The sequence below is a fragment of the Calidris pugnax genome, unplaced genomic scaffold, assembly GCF_001431845.1.
Source record: "Calidris pugnax isolate Ruff unplaced genomic scaffold, ASM143184v1 scaffold357, whole genome shotgun sequence".
In the NCBI taxonomy this organism is placed as follows: Eukaryota; Metazoa; Chordata; class Aves; order Charadriiformes; family Scolopacidae; genus Calidris; species Calidris pugnax.
In genome coordinates this window covers 834909-855289 of record NW_015091719.1, presented here as the reverse complement: position 1 = coordinate 855289, position 20381 = coordinate 834909, and the positions used below count along the sequence as shown (strand labels likewise).

Sequence of the window (20381 nt, the reverse complement as noted above, 5' to 3'; positions counted from 1 at the left end):
AAGACTGGCTGGTGTCTTGCCCTTTGGAACATCTCTTTTGACATAATGATGTTTCATTGAAGATTTCCTCCGTGAATCAAAAGTGTTGTTATTCTAGTGCCCTGTCACTTGCATTCTCCCCAGGAGTGACAGCCTTCAGAAGTAGTGGTTACACAGATCACTTCAGATAGAGTGAGATATTGTTCCTTCTCTGATTGGATCACTCTGGTGATCTGACTCCTGCAAACTCTTCAGATGACTCCGCAGTCGAGAGCTTAGGCTTTAGAGAAATGAAAAAAGAAAAAAAAGAATAGTGTCACCTTACCCAGTCTAGTCCTTAGCGTACCTTGGGGGAAATTCGAAGTCTTAATATCTACAAGGGCTCTTCCACCCAGTAGTTCCAGTTTTCAAATGGTGAAAGACTTGTTTGTGTGTTTGGATGCATATCTGTACTCATGCCCGGTTGTCCTAGGTGGTGAACACCTAGGTGATGTCCCCTTCTAGCAAATGCTTTCAGATATGTCTCCACTCGTGCACTTACATGTTTCCAGAGACCTCTTTCACAGAACGAGATGATTCCAATGACAAAATGCACTTGTGTTTGCAGTGGGTGCTCCTTCTGTGTTCCTTCTCTGACTTTTTGTTTATAGTGTCTGTATGTCAGTCAAGGTTTTGCTTGGAAACCTCTGAAGAGCCAGAATCAATAACCCTTGGTGCAAGCGTTTCACATACATGGGTTGGCTTTCAGGGCAGCACAGAATGCATGCAAAGAATCTTATTCTCCAACCCAAGGATATCATTCATGCTTGATGATGGACAGAACTATTGTCTACTCTGTCAACAAGAAGGATGCTGCAATATTTTTTATCTTCTGCTAGGAAAGAATTGATCTGCCTGATGCGTTGAGAAATATTTCGACCAGCAGCTCACCTTCTGTTTTTTCTGAATGCTTCAAGACAGTAGACTGAGTTGTTTTGAGAGGAAGAAGTGGTGTTTGTTGTATTGAAGGCCTCTTACTGGCCACATGGTATCTCAGGATAGGTCCTTTTTTACTTTGGCCATCAACAAGAAATGCACACCGGGAGAGAACAGACCAGTATCTCATGTCCTCCCCATCTCTATCGCACCTTTTCTTTCCCTCTACCACACCCCTTGTCCATCTTCCTAGAAGTGATCTGCCTGTAGACCATGCTAAATCTTATTTCAAAAGAGCATGAGTTTCCCTTGCATCCCAAAACTGTATAGGCATTCCCTTTCCCTACTCATTCCTGCACTGATGGGAGTTGCTTGTCCTTTATACCTGGCATATCAGGAAGGCAGTTTTGTGATACAGTTTAAGATACTTAAGCCACAAAAATAGTGCTAACATCCAGCAGTTCCAAAGGACTCTTCTCTCTGCCCTGACTCTGAAAAGGGTGATCATCTTGTTCCAAAAAGCATGAGGCTGCTCAGGTGGGCACCACCTTTGGTCCTCAGTGCATTCCACCTGAGCTCAAGATGCATCAGAGCACACTGGATAACGGGTTGAGTAGTTACCTGGAGCTGTGCCTATTTTTAAGTTTATACAGTTGTGAAAACACCTAAAAATCACATGGGGTGATATCCATAATTGCTATTTCTGTGAAAGACTTTGGGCCCCTCTTCAGGCGAACTGATGATGTGGAGATGCCACCTAGGTGTCCCCAGCAGGGTGACTTTACTTGTGGACTACAATTTTGAAGGTAAAATGAAAACTTGATGCACCAGTGACTGCTTCCTTGAAATCTATAGCCTACATGTATTTTCACACTTGCTGTCTTTCCTGGAATTGGGCTGTTTGTGTCCTGCTGTGAGAGAGGACTGAAATGACTGTGCTTTTTTGTGTCTGCCTGTACTCCACTCCATGACAGAGAGGGGCCTTAGACACCACACTTTCCATGCCCTGAGTGTAAAAAAAAAATAAAAAAATAATGACCTGAGTGAGTACTGAGTAAAGTCATCCATAAAATCATCATACATAAGGACTGCATTCTGAATGCTTCAAGACAGTAGACTGAGTTGTTTTGAGAGGAAGAAGTGGTGTTTGTTGTATTGAAGGCCTCTTACTGGCCACATGGTATCTCAGGATAGGTCCTTTTTTACTTTGGCCATCAACAAGAAATGCACACCGGGAGAGAACAGACCAGTATCTCATGTCCTCCCCATCTCTATCGCACCTTTTCTTTCCCTCTACCACACCCCTTGTCCATCTTCCTAGAAGTGATCTGCCTGTAGACCATGCTAAATCTTATTTCAAAAGAGCATGAGTTTCCCTTGCATCCCAAAACTGTATAGGCATTCCCTTTCCCTACTCATTCCTGCACTGATGGGAGTTGCTTGTCCTTTATACCTGGCATATCAGGAAGGCAGTTTTGTGATACAGTTTAAGATACTTAAGCCACAAAAATAGTGCTAACATCCAGCAGTTCCAAAGGACTCTTCTCTCTGCCCTGACTCTGAAAAGGGTGATCATCTTGTTCCAAAAAGCATGAGGCTGCTCAGGTGGGCACCACCTTTGGTCCTCAGTGCATTCCACCTGAGCTCAAGATGCATCAGAGCACACTGGATAACAGGTTGAGTAGGTACCTGGAGCTGTGCCTATTTTTAAGTTTATACAGTTGTGAAAACACCTAAAAATCACATGGGGTGATATCCATAATTGCTATTTCTGTGAAAGACTTTGGGCCCCTCTTCAGGCGAACTGATGATGTGGAGATGCCACCTAGGTGTCCCCAGCAGGGTGACCTTACTTGTGGACTACAGTTTTGAAGGTAAAATGAAAACTTGATGCACCAGTGACTGCTTCCTTGAAATCTATAGCCTACATGTATTTTCACACTTGCTGTCTTTCCTGGAATTGGGCTGTTTGTGTCCTGCTGTGAGAGAGGACTGAAATGACTGTGCTTTTTTGTGTCTGCCTGTACTCCACTCCATGACAGAGAGGGGCCTTAGACACCACACTTTCCATGCCCTGAGTGTAAAAAAAAAAATAAAAAAATAATGACCTGAGTGAGTACTGAGTAAAGTCATCCATAAAATCATCATACATAAGGACTGCAGTGCAGAGAAATGGGTTTACTGGCCAGTGATGTCCCTCTCCTAGGAGATCTGCATTACCCCTGAGAAAGCTGTGGACCTTTATATAGATTTTTACTAAACTGCAGCTCAGGTTTAGTAAACATAATTTTGCTCCCGTCTACCTGCTGCAAATCTAGGAAGATGCATTATTGACGCTTGCCCCGTGCCTCCATAAAGTTTTTACTGCAGCATGATTGCCTAAATATGTAAATTAAACTATTAAAAGTGCAGTCAGCTTAATCAGCCACTATTTTACTGTATGTGAGACCCGATTATGGATAAGCACTAAATAGTAGGATGCAATTATCTTATTTATAGCTGGGGTCGTTTGGGATTCAACACTCTGTTGTAGTATTTTGGGCACTTGAATAAAGAAGAGCTTAAAAAGCTTCTTCTGCTTTCTCCTGTAATTGCAGAACAAAAGCTAAAAGAGAAATGAAAACAATATTTAATACCATTGCAGCATACATCAGAATCCTTTCGTATTTACAGGATTATCTCTAAGTATTTAAAATAAGCATTTTTATGTATGTGTACCCCTTCATTTATGTGCCTAGTTTCACACACAGTACACATGTGTAAGGAAGTGCATTCTCCAGGACTCAAATGTCAAAACTCAGTGCATCTGTAGGTGTACTTTTTCCTTCTTTCTTTACTTCTCAGGATGGCAGTTACCTTCCTAATTAGTTTTTGTTATGCCCAGTGTTACCTTCTCCTTTCTAAGGTCTCTTGAACTTCAGACTTCTCTTAAACTTCAGACTTCTCTTAAACTTCAGACTCAGACTTGATCTTCTTTTAGATTTTCCAGTTTACAGCAGAGTTGCTCCCACTGTTGTCACATTTGGTTAACTAAATGTTATTAGTAATTTCACTGAGATGAGTTTTTCTTTTTTCTGTACCAGCCTACTTTGTCTTCAGGAATTGTCTTCAGATTCTCTTGGTACTCTTTGGTCTTTCTGAGAGGATGGATCTGCTCTTTCCTCTGTCTTGCTGTTGCAATGAGAAAAGACAAAAGCTCCGGAGGTGGACAAGTTCTAATATGTCCCAAAGAGTGAGGTTTGACTGCTAAATATAGGGAAATAATACAATTATTACGAGACAATTTGGTCTTAATGGGGAGGGCTAGACTTCTGAAATCTCCGGAGTCATTTATCTGGACGTAGGTTTGAAATCTGCTGCCAAAGGACTAGTTTCCTCCTTGATCTGTCTTTGGCTGTGTGGCCGTATATCACCAAAATCCCTCCAATAAATTGGACTCCCACCTGTAGTGTTTTCAGATGAAAGACTGAGATAACGTGACTTTCAGAAGATAAATTGTACGCAAATGGGCAAAGAAAAATGTGTCCCCACTAAAGAATTTTTCATGAGGCTTCTGTGTTTCTGCAGAAATAGGCTTTTCCCTGTTTTCCCCAAGAACAGAGGGTGCAGATAGGGAATGCATTCTGTCACAGGGTATGTAATCTGTGCTTTTGATCAAGGCTTGCTTTGTTCCAAGTGTTCCCAGGCTCCCTGAAGCTCTGGCAGTCTCTTGCCTGTTTTAGTAGTAAGACCTGCTGCCTTCATTTTCTTCTCAAGCTGGAGGTGATTTTTCTGGAGGGCATCCTGGTATAGCCAGAGAGCAGAAAAAAAACCCCGTAGATTCTGTTTGGATCAGGTTAGTTGTCATGAAGAAAAATTCCAGCTTTATTCTTCCAATGCTCTCGTTCAGTGGTTTGGCGTGACATTTGTACTCTGTAAGCTTTATGAATCATTGGGCAATACCAAATAATGTATATAAGGTGAATATTTTGTCGCCTTTGTATAATGGGCCGGTCAGGAACGTGCCCCTAGCAAACATTCACCAAAATCCCTCCAATAAATTGGACTCCCACCTGTAGTGTTTTCAGATGAAAGACTGAGATAACGTGACTTTCAGAAGATAAATTGTACGCAAATGGGCAAAGAAAAATGTGTCCCCACTAAAGAATTTTTCATGAGGCTTCTGTGTTTCTGCAGAAATAGGCTTTTCCCTGTTTTCCCCAAGAACAGAGGGTGCAGATAGGGAATGCATTCTGTCACAGGGTATGTAATCTGTGCTTTTGATCAAGGCTTGCTTTGTTCCAAGTGTTTCCAGGCTCCCTGAAGCTCTGGCAGTCTCTTGCCTGTTTTAGTAGTAAGACCTGCTGCCTTCATTTTCTTCTCAAGCTGGAGGTGATTTTTCTGGAGGGCATCCTGGTATAGCCAGAGAGCAGAAAAAAAACCCCGTAGATTCTGTTTGGATCAGGTTAGTTGTCATGAAGAAAAATTCCAGCTTTATTCTTCCAATGCTCTCGTTCAGTGGTTTGGCCTGACATTTGTGCTATGTAAGCTTTATGAATCATTTGGCAATACCAAATAATTTATATAAGGTGAATATTTTGTCACTTTCATATAATGGGCCAGTCAGGAACGTGCCCCTAGCAAACACGAGGACAAGTCTCAACCTTTTCTTAATGCAGGTCACCACTGAGCTCCTGTCACACCAGGTAAATTACTCACTGGTTTGTTTACTGAGGAAATCTGAAATATGTAGAAGCTTTGAAAGTGTGGGATTTGGATTGATTCAGTCCTTTTTCTGCACAAAATTGTGGGCGTTGTATACCAAGTTTTACTATTTTTTTTAATGAGGTACCAGCAGGAATCTTGTTAAGGGCAGTGTCTGCCTTTGAGGTATGGAGTGGACCTGTTTGGTCAAGTTAGGGCAGGTTGATAGCTTCATCTGAGTTGTTCTTGTCGGGTAACAGCCTAGTGAAAATATTCTGCTAAATCTGTGCTTACTGCCATGTTGTTAAGGGCAGTGTCTGCTTTTGAGGTATGGAGTGGACCTGTTTGGTCAGGTTAGGGCAGGTTGATAGTTTCATCTGAGTTGTTCTTGTCTGATAACAGTGTAATGACAATATTCTGCTAAATCTGTGCTTCCTGCCATGACCCTGCCTTTTTTTACTGCATCAGTCTACGTGGCAACAAAGCTAGAAGCCTGTATGGGTATTAAAGGTATACATTTCTGTAAATGAAGTCATAGAATCATAGCATCATCTAGGTTGGAAGGGACCTGAAAGATCATCTAGTCCAACCATCAACCTAACTCTGACAAAAAAAAATAAATAAAAATAAATAAGCAATAAAAAAATCACTAAACCATATTCCTGAGGACCATGTCAACCCGTCTTTTGAACACCTCCAGGGATGGTGCCTCAACCCCTTCCCTGGGCAGCCCATTCCAATGCTGGATAACCCTTTCTGTGAAGAAATGTTTCCTAATATCCAATCTAAACCTCCCCTGGTGCAACTTGAGGCCATTTCCCCTTGTCCTGTGACTTGGGAGACGAGACCGACCCCCACTTCTCTACACCCCCCTTCAGGTAGTTATAGAGTGTGATAAGGTCTCCCCTCAGCCTCCTCTTCTCCAGGCTGAACACCCCCAGCTCCCTCAGCTGCTCCTCATGGGACTTACTCTCCAGACCCCTCACCAGCTCTGTTGCCCTTCTCTGGACCCGCTCCAGCACCTCAATGTCTTTTTTTGTGGTAAGGGGCCCAAAACTGGACTTAGCAACTGGATTTAGCATCCTTGGATGGTCCTGGGCTCTAGGTGGCCCTGCTTGAGCAGGAGCATTGGACCAGATGACCTCCAGTAGTGGCCATTCACACAAGGTGCGTTCTAGAAATAACGTATCCCCAAGATTGAAGGAGTTCCAGGGTTTCTGCAGCAGTGGCTGAAGTTCAACAACCACCATCAGGCTGTGTGTCTTCCTAGCAGGAAGGAAAGTCAAGGTTGTTCCTGTGTGTGTCCAGATGCTGAGCACGTTTCAGAATGGGCACATTGCCTTAACGAGGACGGGAAAATGTGCCACCTGAGAAAGCCAAACGGGGGTATAGCTGTGTAAATGATTCTACTGGGGCTAATAGTTTCCCTACTTGGAGTTGTTTGATGGACCTCTGTCCCTGTCGCCGTGACTCTGGGTAGAGCAGTGACTCACAAAACTGGCCCTTTCTGCTGACATCTCAGGTATGTCCAACTCTTGAGAGCAGCTTAGTGGAAAAAACTCGATTGCAAAGGTAACGTTAAGCTGTGCAATGTCCCAGCGGGGACATTGATTGGTTTTGATTGGTTTTGACTGCCCCAAATTTGACCAGTTTGTCTCTTGTCAGCAAATGGGTTTATTTTTATATGTGTTGGGTTACACATGCTGTAAGGAACATCGTTCTTCAGGTTTGCTGACTTGATTTTTATGACTTTCCATGAATTCCGGTTGTTGCCACGTGTCCTAAATTCTGCATCTCACTCCAGTGAGCTTTTATTCAAAGCTTGTGTACCGATGGTGGAAAACTGCTCTTTTACAATCTTAATAAAGCAAGAATTCTGTTTGGGGCAAGCAACCAACCCAAGATAGACCACTCAGCCACCTTTTCTTACCTTCATCACTGCGTTGGGTTCAGATGTTGCCAGAAATATGGTTGGAAAGTGCTTGTCTGGTGTTTCTCATTGGGTTCCAGGCTGTAACTTGGAAGTCATGGCCAAGCTCTTTCTGGTCAAACTCATTCTGTCTATTGAGGTGCTTCAGAGCAGCCATATACTTGTGTTTGCTAATTATTGGCACCCTCAGTAGGAGTTGAGCTTGTCCAGTATTGATAGCCATGCTTTTATTCCATGGAAGCCTTGCACTTTTAATTCTTTTATTGAAATAGATTAATTTTATTTTTTTTCCAGCCAGTGGATTTGACGTGGCTGATTTTGAAACCACCTCAGAATTTTATTTACAAAATTGGAAATGTGGTGGAGTTAGTATGTGTGAAGAGAAATGTTGCCTGAAGGACTTCTTCTGTAGACACTGTCTGTATAGGAATGGTTGTCTTTGGGCACTAGAATGCCCCCCATGTATGTGTTTTCCTTTAGGAGTTACTCACTCCTGGAAAATAAATCACTCAAAAATCCAGGAGACAGTGCCTCACTGCAAAAAGTGTAAAATGATGGTATAAGATGACGAAAGATGAAAAAGGTAAAATTTTAGGGAATCTGTTACGTGCTCTATCTGGGAAATAGGCGCTTAGGGTAGAAATCTGTTATTTTTAGTTTAAAAAGAAAAAAAAAGGTGGAATTTAAAAAAGAAAAAGGTAGAGGTGCATAGTTATCAAGTTGATCAGTGCTATGAAACAGAACGTAGCCTAATCCTTTTATTTTCTGCAGCAAATCCTGTCATCAGCATAGGACATCTGAATCCTTCCTTCTTGCCTCTTTCCTGCCCTTTCTGTAGAAGAGGCTTCTAAATGCCTCGAGGCATAACCCTGTGGTGATTATTCTTTTTTTCTCCATCCTCTTCATTGCTTATTGCCTTCTTTTTTTCTCCTTCTCCTCTGGTCAGCCTTGCAGCTGTATGGCTTTAATCTCAAATGTGTTCAGTGCCTGTTTCCATTAAACTTCCTTAAACTTCCTTCTCCCTCATTCCTCCTACCTCAGTTTGGTTCAGTCATGGCAGGATGGAAAGTAGGTCCCTCACCACTCTGCTCTGAAAGCCATTCCTGCACACTGGTGTCCTTGGCTTCTTTCTCTTCTGCCGTTGTACGGTTGATGAGCATTCAGATGTCTTCTCCTCCACCTCCTTTTGGCAGCGTTGTTTTAAGGCTTCCATTCCACCTTCCTCCTCTCTGACATGTTCAATGCTTTGAGTAATCATTTTCAAAGTCTTCGACTTTGAACTTGGGCAAACTTTTGTCCATTACTTTGTGTCCTTTTCATTACTTTCTTTTCATGCAAGACTCTTCTGTGTTTCTTTGGGGAGATAATCTCTGGCTTCCACAGGTTTGGTGTGTGTCTTACTCTCCTGTGTGTTGCCTGTGGTACTTGATGTCTTAGCAAGATGCCATAGAGAAAGGAAAAGCGAATGCTTTCAGCCTAAATTAAGGTCTGTTCTTCCCAGATTGTCCTGCTCGTGTCTCTGGTGTTACCATTCTCTGTCAGGACACTAAAAATAATCATTTCAGCTCTCATTGTTTCATCTCACTTGTTTGATATTCTTGAGTGGTCCCCAAATTCTGCTTGCTACTTCCTCTAGCACTTGAAAATGTAGGAAAGTTCAAGGTCCTCTATCACTTTCAATACCCTTACCTCTGGCTTCCTCACAGGCCATGCTTCTCCAGTCAGAATGAAAGGAAGAGGAAATTTAGTGTCCTTAATATATATGGATATATGTTTATTTAAAGAGGGGAAGAGGAGAACTTTCTCCATCAGAAAGCTCATGTTCTGTGTTGTCAGTCCTATTCTGTCACACAGAAGTGAGATGAGGAACATGTCATTTACAGAGAAAGAGTGACTTTCAGAGGAGTGGTTCTGGATTTTGATCTGCATTGAATGGCTCTTCAGCCCAAACATGAGCTGCTTGTCTCATGCCTCTTCCTTTTCATCCTTTGCTTCTTGAATTTAAAAAAAAAAAAAAAAACCCCACAAAAAAAAACCCACTAAAAAAAGGCAATTTGGAGAAGCTGTAAGAATCAGAAGAGGACTTGAAATCCTGAAAAGAGACTTCAACAGGATGATGTAAAAGATTGTCTCCTACTTGGTGCTCCTTCAGTCTTCATCTTGACTGCTTGCAACTTGACATCCTGGTCCTCCAGGGTACGCTGACCTCCAAGGCATGTGGGAGAAGTCCCATCGTGCTGCTGGTGCCACCTTGGCATTCGTGTAAGACCGGTCACTAGTGCAGGAGCGACACTGAAGAGCAGCCATTGGAGTGTCTGCTTCTCCTCCTGAGCTTTACCTGGTGAATTCCTACCTACAGCCATTAAGATGAGAGCAAGTCACATGTTAAGTGTCATGGGGGAATCCTTCTCCTCAGACATCCTTGAAATACCCTCTTGCCCCCTTTCCTCACTTCTTTTAGGAAACTTGGCTGATTTAGAGTTGTTCTTTCACCCTTTTGATCTCCCCCCTCATAATTTTAGTGTGAGCTGCTGTGAGCCCTTCCCCACTGCTGCTCATCTGGTGGGCTTTCTGTCACCAGCGTGGAGAATTGTCCACCTCTGCCCTGCCTCAGACCCCAGCAGCATGTACGCTGAATCCTCAAAGGATATACTTGTATCTGACAGGAAAAAAACTGTTATTTTGTCTATTCTAGATGATTTCTGCATTCTTTTTAACGATGTTCTTAGCACTCGCTTATGTTGTGTGTAGTAATTAAAAAGAAGAAAAAAAAAATCAAGATTTTGTTCTTTGGTTCTTTCCATTCTGTCCATTTTCCTCACCTTCCTGCTGTTAGTAACTTGTTAGCTCAATTCATTGTTTTATAGGCTGTGTGACTGCTTTATTTCTTATAAGACTATGATGTAACTTTACATTTTGGGCTATTTTTGACAAATTGGAATGTCTTCCTTTAAAGCTTTGAACCTCTGTACCAAATCTTGCCGGGAACTATCACCATAATAGCCGTTTTATAACATTGAATTGTTTTCATTTTCTTGCTTAGGTCTCAGTGAACTAACATCTCCAGACTAGGATGAAATCTAGCAATGCAGTTCTATGGCATTAAGTTTTTTTTTTCTTAGGCTTGAGGCAGAATTTCATTCCACGGTTTTGAAGTAGAAAACCAGAATTTATCCTTGTTCCAATGTTTTGCTCGCTCTTAAAACTAGTAAAACAAATGAAATTGTTTATATCCAGTTAAGGTTATGTTGTGTAGAATGAAAACGTGCCTGCCATATCAACAGAACTATCTAAATTTTCCCCAAAAAACCCCACCAAACCAATGGCAGGGAAAATTTTAAGAGTTTGGAATAGAAATGTGTGGAAAAGTGGCAGTAGAGCAGTCCCGCTGTGCTCCTGAGCCCACACTGTTCTTCTGGTATATCAGGGGTAAATAAGATACAGCTGTGGATTGTAATTTCTTGAAAGCAGTGTATCACTGTTTAAAACTAACTTTAATCCTTGCAGACCAGTAATGGAGGAGGGAGTTTAAGTGATTATTCCTCCTCTGTCCCATCAACTCCAAGCACCAGCCAGAAGGAGCTACGGATTGACGTTCCTCCCACTGCCAACACACCAACTCCTGTCCGTAAACAGTCCAAGCGCCGATCCAACCTCTTCACGGTGAGTGAGCCAAGGGAGAGACTCTTGCTGTGTTTTACCTGGTGGCGGCCTCAACTTCAAACCTGTTGAGTAGTTGAGATGATCTAATCCACGCGGAATTGTTGAGATGAATCCATAGGCTTGAAAACTGAAACATCTTAGAACTATCATGTGGCTTAAGTTCAAGAACTTAAAGAGAAACTAAATTCAAACGAAATCTTTTTTTTTTTCCTGGTGGACAATAGGATGCCCATGAGCCAGCAATGGGCCCTCATGGCCAAGGAGGCCAATGGCATCCTGGGGGGCATCAGGAAGAGTGTGAGCAGCAGGTGGAGGGAGGTCATCCTGCCCCTCTGCTCTGCCCTGGGGAGGCCCCATCTGGAGCACTGGGTCCAGTTGTGGGCTCCCCAGTTCCAGAAGGACAGGGAACTGCTGGAGAGGGTCCAGCAGAGGGCTACAGAGATGATGAGGGGCCTGGAGCATCTCCCTTATGAGGAGAGGCTGAAGGACTGGGTCTTTTGAGTCTGGAGAAGGGAAGGCTGAGGGGAGATCTGATCAATGCTGATAAATACTTAAAGGGAGGGTGTTGAGAGGATGGGGCTGGTCTTTTTTCAGTGGTGCCCAGGGACAGGACAAGAGGAAATGGGCACAAGCTTGAATGGAAGAAGTTCCACCTCAACATGAGGAGGACCTTCTTTGCTGTGAGGGTGGCAGAGCCCTGGCAGAGGCTGCCCAGGGAGGTGGTGGAGTCTCCTTCTCTGGAGACATTCAAACCCCACCTGGACACGTTCCTGTGGGACCTGCTCTGGGTGGCCCTGCTTTGGGAGGGGGTTGGACTAGATGATCTCCAGAGGTCCCTTCCAACCCCATGTGGTTCTGTGATTCTGTAAATACAGTGAAGTTATCCTACTGGGAATTGCAGTGAAACAAATCCGAGGTTGAATTCTGGAGACTTTGTCTGACTTTGATTCTTAGACCTCGTTTGGCTCGTTTCCCTCGTTTGGCAGTTATTAAAGAGAAAGCTGGGCCTCTGCTCCCCATTCCTGCCCTTCTTCTGAATCTTCTCAAGTCTCCCGTGTTTGAAGAGGGATCTCAGGGTTTACCATGGCAATATCATGCGGTACTGCCAAATAACTACCCCAGGCTACTTTTATTACTATAGTCTCAACTTACTTGTTTCCAGGGTTAAAAGAGGTGATGGAGATTAAAAAGGACTTTTTTTTCTTCCCCAACCATCTGGTTTTTGCTTCATTGATAGGCCAAAAAAAAAAAAAGTGCTAAATAGAAGGCTTGACCGGTCTAATGTGATAGGTCTTTGTTACGTGTAAGTTTGGGAAATGATAACGAAGCCTTGAGTGATGATTTCCTTAGTTTTGCAGTCTTGCCAAAAGCTTTGGGATTGTATTACGTGCGTAATTGTGGGTCTGGAAGCAGTTTTTTGACAGTATTGCCATGCTTTATAGCAAACACAGAATCCCTGGGCTCCCATATGAATCCTTTGGTATTTGTAGTTACATGTCAGTCGCATTTAGAAACCCACATTTTCCCTGTCATCATGGAAAAAGTTTGGTTCTTTTATTTCAAAAGTGATGTCACGTTGACTTCCCAAAGCTAACTAATTCCCTTGTTGTGTCCAGGGAATCACGTACAAAAAAGAGTGAAACTATTTCCTTATTCTCTAAACAAAATCTGACCTCCCAGCCTTCAGCAAGTAGAAAGTTTTGCGATTGTTTCGGAGCCCGGAGCAACAGGGAATTGTAATTCATGTGCCCATCTCAACAGGGATGCTCTGATTTAAAAATTGTAGGTCTTCAAACTCCTACGAAGGCATGAAAACCACACATTTGTGTTCAGATGCCAAAGGTTGGGTGAAAAAAAAAAAAAAAACCTGCAAAAATGAGCAGTAGGTGAAAACGTATCCGATTTTGACACTGACATTTTACAGGAATCGGGTGGATTTCCTCCTCTTGGTGGTAATATTCGCTGCTGTCTGGAGATACTCAAGGAGTTACCAAACCCCACTAGGTGTCAGTGTCAGCCTAGGAACTGCCAGCAGAGGAATAAACCTCTGGAAATAGAGCCGAGAGGCTACACCAGCTCTTAAAAGCATTCCCCCGACCGTTTCTGGTCGGAACGGGGCATAAAATGCTGTAAGGGCTGTCTAGATGCTGTTGACGTTTGGGAAACTGGGGATGTTTTAAGTTGAAGTTGGTGTAAATTGGAGAAAGTGAATAGAGACACCAGCTCCAGTCGTGGAAAAAGGTTTAGAAGAAAGTTGTGAGCTGTGTTTGCTGGAAACAAATAGAGTAAAGCTCTGGTTTGTGAGAGTGGCATAGTAAGAACCAGATTTGCTAATACAGGAGAATGCTGATAGCTATCTTAATGGCCAATAACTGGGGGAAAATTGGGGGGAAAACAAGTCCTGTTGGGGAAAAAAATATAATTTGAGTTTTCAGAATTACTCCTGTCTTTTAAGATCTGGGCATATTGAATGCTGTGTAATGAGTTGCCCTGTAATCCCTGTCCTGGAGTATTCAACGCTGACCCTGTGATAACTCAGGTTTCATGCCATATCATAACCTGGAATTATTTAATTGAATAAATTAGACAACCAGCATTTTGTGTCTAGTTATGACAGAGTGCTTAATCAAAATGTTTCACTGTTTAGCTCTGACTTTCTTACTGTGCTTCTTTACTACCCTGTTACTTGCTTATGCCTTTATCCCTTACGGAATCAAATATATTTCTGTTTAACTGCAAATTGCCCCTTGTTATCCAGCATAGGTAATATATTTAGTGTCCTACATTAAGATCTTTTAGTGTTGGAAGAAAATTAGGTTAAGTAGAGAACAGATGTGATTTTTTATTTTTTTAAATCGATTACAGCTTTTGCGTTGGAATAGAATTGAGAATTTTAAGTGTGTTCATGTTTAAGTGCATTAAGTGCAGTATCTGATTGTATTTTCTTTTCTTTGAATATAAATACTCACGGTGTTTTAACAGAGACAACAAAATAATAGTGTATAGCACAGGTGGGCATTTAAGATGCACGTGAAGGCCACTTCAGCAAAGAACTGATTGTAGCTGTGTTCAATCCCATATGGGGTGAATGAGCTCCTGGTACAGAAAGATGCATCTCCTTTCCCATATTCATTATTGCTTATCTTAAATCTTTGCAGAACTACAAGCAAGACTCTCTTTTTAAAAGTTAAAATGAACTCTCTGTCTCGGTATCTGCTATTAGAGATCAGTATTCCTACTTTTGGGACTCTCTGGATTGTGGATACAGAATTCTGTAGCCCAAACTCAGGTGCTATATCCTTCTGGGATTAAATCTTATTTCACAGACCTTACCTTGGGTAAGGTTTAATATTGACATAAGTCTGCGTATGCCTTCCAGTGCGAAGGAGAAATGAGTCAAATTATATTCATGCAGGTCTTTTAATATTTTCTTTTCGGACTTTTTCTGGTTGAAAAATGAAGTTTTGAATAGAATGACTTAATGTGTTGATGTGACATCAGAAAAAGTCCTTGCAAAAGTCCTGATCCAGTATGGTTTAGAGGCTGGTTTTTTTAAGCTATCAGATGTACCATGCACTGTGTGTGTCATAGGTACAAAAGCACAACAAATCAGAATATATCTCTATTTCAGTGCATGAGTTGTCTTTATAAATAGCACAGCCTGCTAAGATTCTCCTCTTGAAAATTTCATGTATTCTGTGATTACAAAAAGCTAGAATAGGATTTGCCTAACAGAAATACCTATTTTGGTATTCTATATTTTGGTATTTGACATTATCTTGCAGGATGTTTCCCTTCTATATGCAGATGCACGTATTTGTTATATCAGGTGGAAAAAGTGATGATTTTAAAATACAAATGAAAAATAGCATGTAGATATTGAGCTTGCTTTTCAGAAGCGGGCTCCTTTCTTTTAAAAAGTCAAATAAATAAAAAAAAAAAAGAAACATTCAAGTTGACAACTTCCCTTCCAAGGATTTGGCTACCCTCACTGAGTTTCTTTAAAAATGTCACTTACGGGCACTCTGCCCCATTGAAGCATTGTTTTGCCTCGTATTCTTGGGAAGTGGCACTTTCAGATTCAGAAATCTGTTTTGAAGGTCGGGGAGGGGGGGGAACAATAGTTATCCCCGACGTTGGGTTTTCATCCCTCCCACTTGTTTTGCTTTCTTTCATTTATTCTTTGTTTAATTCCCTGGCATGTCATTCCATTGCCCCGAACCATAGTAACTGGTGAGAGGAGCCCGCTCCCGGCGGAGCGGGGAAAGCGGCACGGGATCCCTGCTGGGGAAATGTCTTGCTTAGAATGGTCTTACTTCAAGTCCTCCTCCTTGAGTTTCCTCCCTCCCCTTCTCTCCTCTCACCCCCGAAAGCTTTGGGGCTTATTATTATATTTTTTTTCCTTCCTTCCACCCCATCGTATAATACGGAAAAATAGATATTAGCCTATCCACAATCCTAATCGTTCTCCTAATTTCAGTCTCTTTCAAACGTCGCTTCCTCCCGAAAATGAAAAGCAGTTTCTTGTGTCACTCTGGTTTTTCATTATCTTCCCGTCGCGGCGCTGGACATCGCAAATGTATTCCTTTCATATATCATCTCTTGATTTGAAAAGCACATGAAAATGTTTTCCCATTTTCGATATTGTGTGAGTAATGTTCCTATTGAAAAGTAATGGAGTGAAGTTGTCACTTGTCAGTTCAGTTATTAAGGAGGATGACTCTCAGGTCTGCTTTTTGTAATAAAATAAATCTGTCACAATCATTATGCCGGTGCGTTCTTTCACAATAATGGACAGGAATCTCAATAACTTCTTAAAATTATTATATAACTTTAAAAAGTCGCAAAGTGAGCACCCTGAGCTTACTCCTAGGGCAGTTCTGGCATTACAGAAAGCCAAGATCAGGCAATTCAGGTTTTTAACGTTGGTTAAATTTTCCTCATGATGATTTTTTTTTTGTTGCATTGAGATAACTTTTTTCAGTATCAGTCGCTATCTTTTCTTGCAGTTCCAACTTTCTAACCATCCAAAAGTAGGGGGGGGAAGTTAAGTCAATATGATCAAAACCAACATCATAAAATTGCATTTCTAAGTAGTGGATAACAATTCTAAAACCCGCACAGATGTAAGTTAAATGTATGCACGTATGTATCCATTATTTTTTTTTAATGAGGAGCTGGAACCTTCATTCCTCTTTGGAGCTATTTTTGGAGACTTCAGAAACGTGTCCTCTCATCTGTTGGGTCTTCAGGCAGCGAAACTCTAACTCTTTACACTCAAATGCCATTTCAAACAAGTGGATGGTTGAAAATTAGAGGTGTTTTTTTTAGTATTCAGAGTTTGGGATAGTTGTGTGCTATTGTAGATTGTAACCTACATGTTTTGAGTCTATATTTATGTGTCAAAATGCCTTTTTTTTTAAAAAAAAAAATTGCTTTAAAAAAAGAGGGGGGAAAAAAGAGCATCCTCTGTGTGAACTGCTACATTTAATGGAGCACAAACTTTCTTTTTCCTCTGCAGTCTCGGAAAGGGAGTGACCCAGACAAAGAGAAGAAGGTCCTGGAGAGCAGAACAGACAGCATTGGAAGCGGTCGCGCGATCCCAATTAAACAGGTAACGCTGAAATCCTTTTTTTTAATATTTTTTTTTTATTTTTTATTTATTTATTTTTTTTTGCTTTGGGTAGTTGGAGACACACCTCGAGTCTTAAGCACTCCGACGGCAGGCCCCTTGCGCCCAAGACGGCGTTTTTTTTTTTTGATGTGCTCCGGTGATGAATGTGGAAGTCACTCACTTGACATCAATTAGGAGAGGTTCCTATGTGTATTAAAATAGGATCATTAGAATAAGAAGAGGGGGGGGAAAAAAAAAAAAAAAAGAAAATGTGACAACAGGCCTAATGAAGTGCAGTCTGCCGGCCTGCATATGGAGAGGGGTTTCTAGGCCGCGCTGGCTTCAAAGCTGCCTTTGTAGAGGGGGGGCTTTGATTGGGCCCGTGTGCTGCCAGTCGGCGGGGTAAATCAGAATCACTCGACAAGAGCCCCTTGTGATCGCAGAAATAGCCTGATGTGGCCCTAATTTGCTACTGCAGACGGACATCTGAACACAGTTTCAGGCTGGTTTTGGTAACAACGAGGCAATTAGTTGCGATAATCATAGCCGGTGTGTCAGCTGCGCGCTCTTGTTTGTAATTTGCTAATGAAGGAATTGTAACTTTGATTAGGTTCAGTTTCATTTAGACCTTATTATATAAGAGAACGTTTACAGCTGTAATGTGTGGCCTTAATTAAACTTCCTCATTACACAACAGGACTTGAATTCAAGGATTTGTTTTGGTCTGTTTTACTAGCCTGGATGCACTTTCATTAGCCCTGGAAACTCAATGCTAAATTGGAGCTGCAAACGCTCCTTTGAAAGGCAAAAGCAAGGCCAGCATCTGATGAGAAGTGTTTAGGTGAATGAGATCCTTTACTTTCTCAAATTAAATCACACTGAATTCACACAGTTAAATAAAACAACCCCGCGAAGCATTTGGACGGGATGCTTTACAAATAGTCTCTGTGACAGTGTTTGCAAGTGTTTAGTTTTGTGTGAGTTACTTTGCTGGAGACAGCAAAAGTGCTGAGGGAAAGGGAGAAAATTTGTTTCCAATATAGTTTGATGGTTTTCTTACCCTCCAGAGGGTCACTTGCCACTTCTAATCCTCACTTCGTTCTTCACATTTCCAGGTAGCCCTGGCTCTCCTGTTTGTTGGGGATTCATGTGTTTGGGCTTTTTTGGTTTTGCTTTTGTGGGTTTTTTTTGTGATTTGTTTTTTTTTTTTTTTTTTTTTTTTTTTTTTTTTTTTTTTTCTTTTTGGAGATGAGGGAGAGATGGTTTTGTCATTTTAACTATTTGCAGTGATTTTTCTTTCTTAAAGGCAGTTAAAAAGACCTTTGGGGACCATCAGGCAGCAGAAGTGCTGTCGTTGTCTGTGAATCTCTAGTAGAAAAATTTTAATCAAACACGCTGCAATTCAGAAGAGCAGTTTGAAACCAGCTAAGCTGGGTATTTGGCTCGGCGTTCAGGGGAGGAGATTCCAGGCATTTAAAACAAGATACAATTATATTTTTTTTTTTGTTCTACAGCTTTGGTAGGGGATGAGATGGGTTAGATCAGCTGAAATTCTTTTGCGTAATGCTAATTAAACAAAAGTGTCTGCAAACCCAGCTGAGGACTATCCTTTTCAGTATTAATTCAAGGCGTGCGTAGAGCTCTTTTCTAAAATGCTGTTGTATGAAATCAGGTTGATTAAAAATGCACTTTTAGGAAGAGTATTGTAAGATAAACATTTTAAGTGTGACTGCTCTATACCGTGTTATAATGAAACACCCCCTACAATCTCTCAAATTTCAGTATTGAAAAATTCCCCCTGCAACCCTTGCTTGTACACCGAGTATGACCAACCTTTGGGGAATGTGTACTTTTTTGTTATTAATCCCAATTATGGTAATTTCATTTTGTCACATACAGGCAATTAGCAGCAAGTATGGAGCAGGTCCGTAGCTGGCAGATACGTGCTATTCATCAGGGTTTTGGAAGGGTGTTAGAAAAAAAGAGGTTGGATGGTGGGGTGGGGTGGCTGCTACCAGTGGTATTTCACATCAGTCTTGGGTGTCATTCTACTTTATAGATGGTCTTCAGGAAAGTGTAGGAAACCAGCATCACTTAGAAATTGAAGCAGAAAAAGATGGAGTGGGGAAAAAAAAAACCAACTTTTTCTTTTTTTGATGTGGAAACGTTTAATTAAAAATTGAAATACGATGTATAATTCATACTGACAATGTTTCGTCGCTGTTTGAAAACAGACATTTGTTTGAAGCGGTGCTTGATTACAAACTAGGCTATTTCAGGCAGAAATGGCTCCTGAATTTGGAGCAGGGGGATAGGTTTTTGCCTACCCACTGATTAGATGGAGGGCTCCTATCAGAAGAGATGGCACCAAGTTAAATCCTTGCTCTTGGTGGGCTCCACAGGTGCCAGGTTCTTGGATGTTTCTCAGAGGCAGTAGAAATTCCTGCTAGAAAAAGTGGTGTCTCTTTGATTCTATGAGGTAACTGTGAATAAGACAGAAACATGAGAAAAGGAACTTTTTGACCTAAAAACTCGAGGATGTTATGCTGCTGTGCTCGTTGCAGTGAGAGACCCCTTCCATCATGGTATGTTTCTGTGACAAATGGTCAGGGAATAGAAAGAGAAGTCTGGTTTTGGGAAGTGGAATGCAGATTGTACTATTCACAGTCTTGCTGTGGGAGAGCTATCTTCTTATATCATTATATCATTAGAAAACTTTTCATTTTAATCTTTTTGTCGCCGTGTTTTCTAGTGCTTGTCCTCCCAAGAGCCCCATTGCTGCAGTACCCCGTGCTAGAATCAGGAGCAACCTCTGCTTAGAATTATGTAATATATAGTATAAATGTATATTTTAAATATATATAGGATAAAAATATATTTTTAATAATATATTGTCAGTGCTTCTGTTTTATTTTTGGTTGGTCCTTACTTTAAAAGGGCTGCTGGCAAGGCTGTTCTTCTGGTGCAAGTTGGCCAAGCTCATACTTGTAGGTTAATGCTTCTGTCCTGTTGGTTGAGCTTATTGCAAATTTACCATTAAAAAAAGAAAAAAAAAGAAAAAAAAGTAAGTTAAGCTTGAAACTCAAATACAGTGGACTTTGTGTTCTCAGTTATTATATCATTAGAAAACTTTTCATTTTAATCTTTTTGTCGCCGTGTTTTCCAGTGCTTGTCCTCCTGAGAGCCCCATTGCTGTAGTACCCCGTGCTAGAATCAGGAGCAACCTCTGCTTAGAATTATATAATATATAGTATAAGTATATATTTTTATAGATAAAATATATATAGGATAAAAATATATTTTAAATAATATATTGTCAGTGCTTCTGTTTTATTCTCAGTTGCTCCTTACTTTAAAAGGGCTGCTGGCAAGGCTGTTCTTCTGGTGCAAGTTGGCCAAGCTCATACTTGTAGGTTAATGCTTCTGTCCTGTTGGTTGAGCTTATTTGCAGATTTACCATAAAAAGAAAAGAAAAAAAAAAAAGTAAGTTATGGTTCAAACTCAAATACAGTGGATTTTGTGTTCTCAGTTCACTGCTACTTGGAAAACAAAAAAAAAAAAAGGAATTAAAAAATAGCAAATAAAGAAAAGTCTTAC

The 20381-nt window shown here is 41.3% G+C and overlaps 1 protein-coding gene across 1 annotated transcript in view; it reads left to right on the top strand.

Annotated features, from left to right (window-relative positions):
* The window catches only part of AGAP1 (ArfGAP with GTPase domain, ankyrin repeat and PH domain 1), a gene marked incomplete at its 5' end in the record, with an annotated part of 313414 nt that overhangs the window by 38039 nt on the left and 254994 nt on the right, over positions 1-20381 (top strand). The window contains 2 exons of the mRNA XM_014961995.1: positions 11015-11170; positions 16692-16784. Of these exons, the coding sequence (XP_014817481.1) occupies positions 11015-11170; positions 16692-16784 (249 nt within the window). The remainder of the gene's footprint in view (positions 1-11014; positions 11171-16691; positions 16785-20381) is intronic.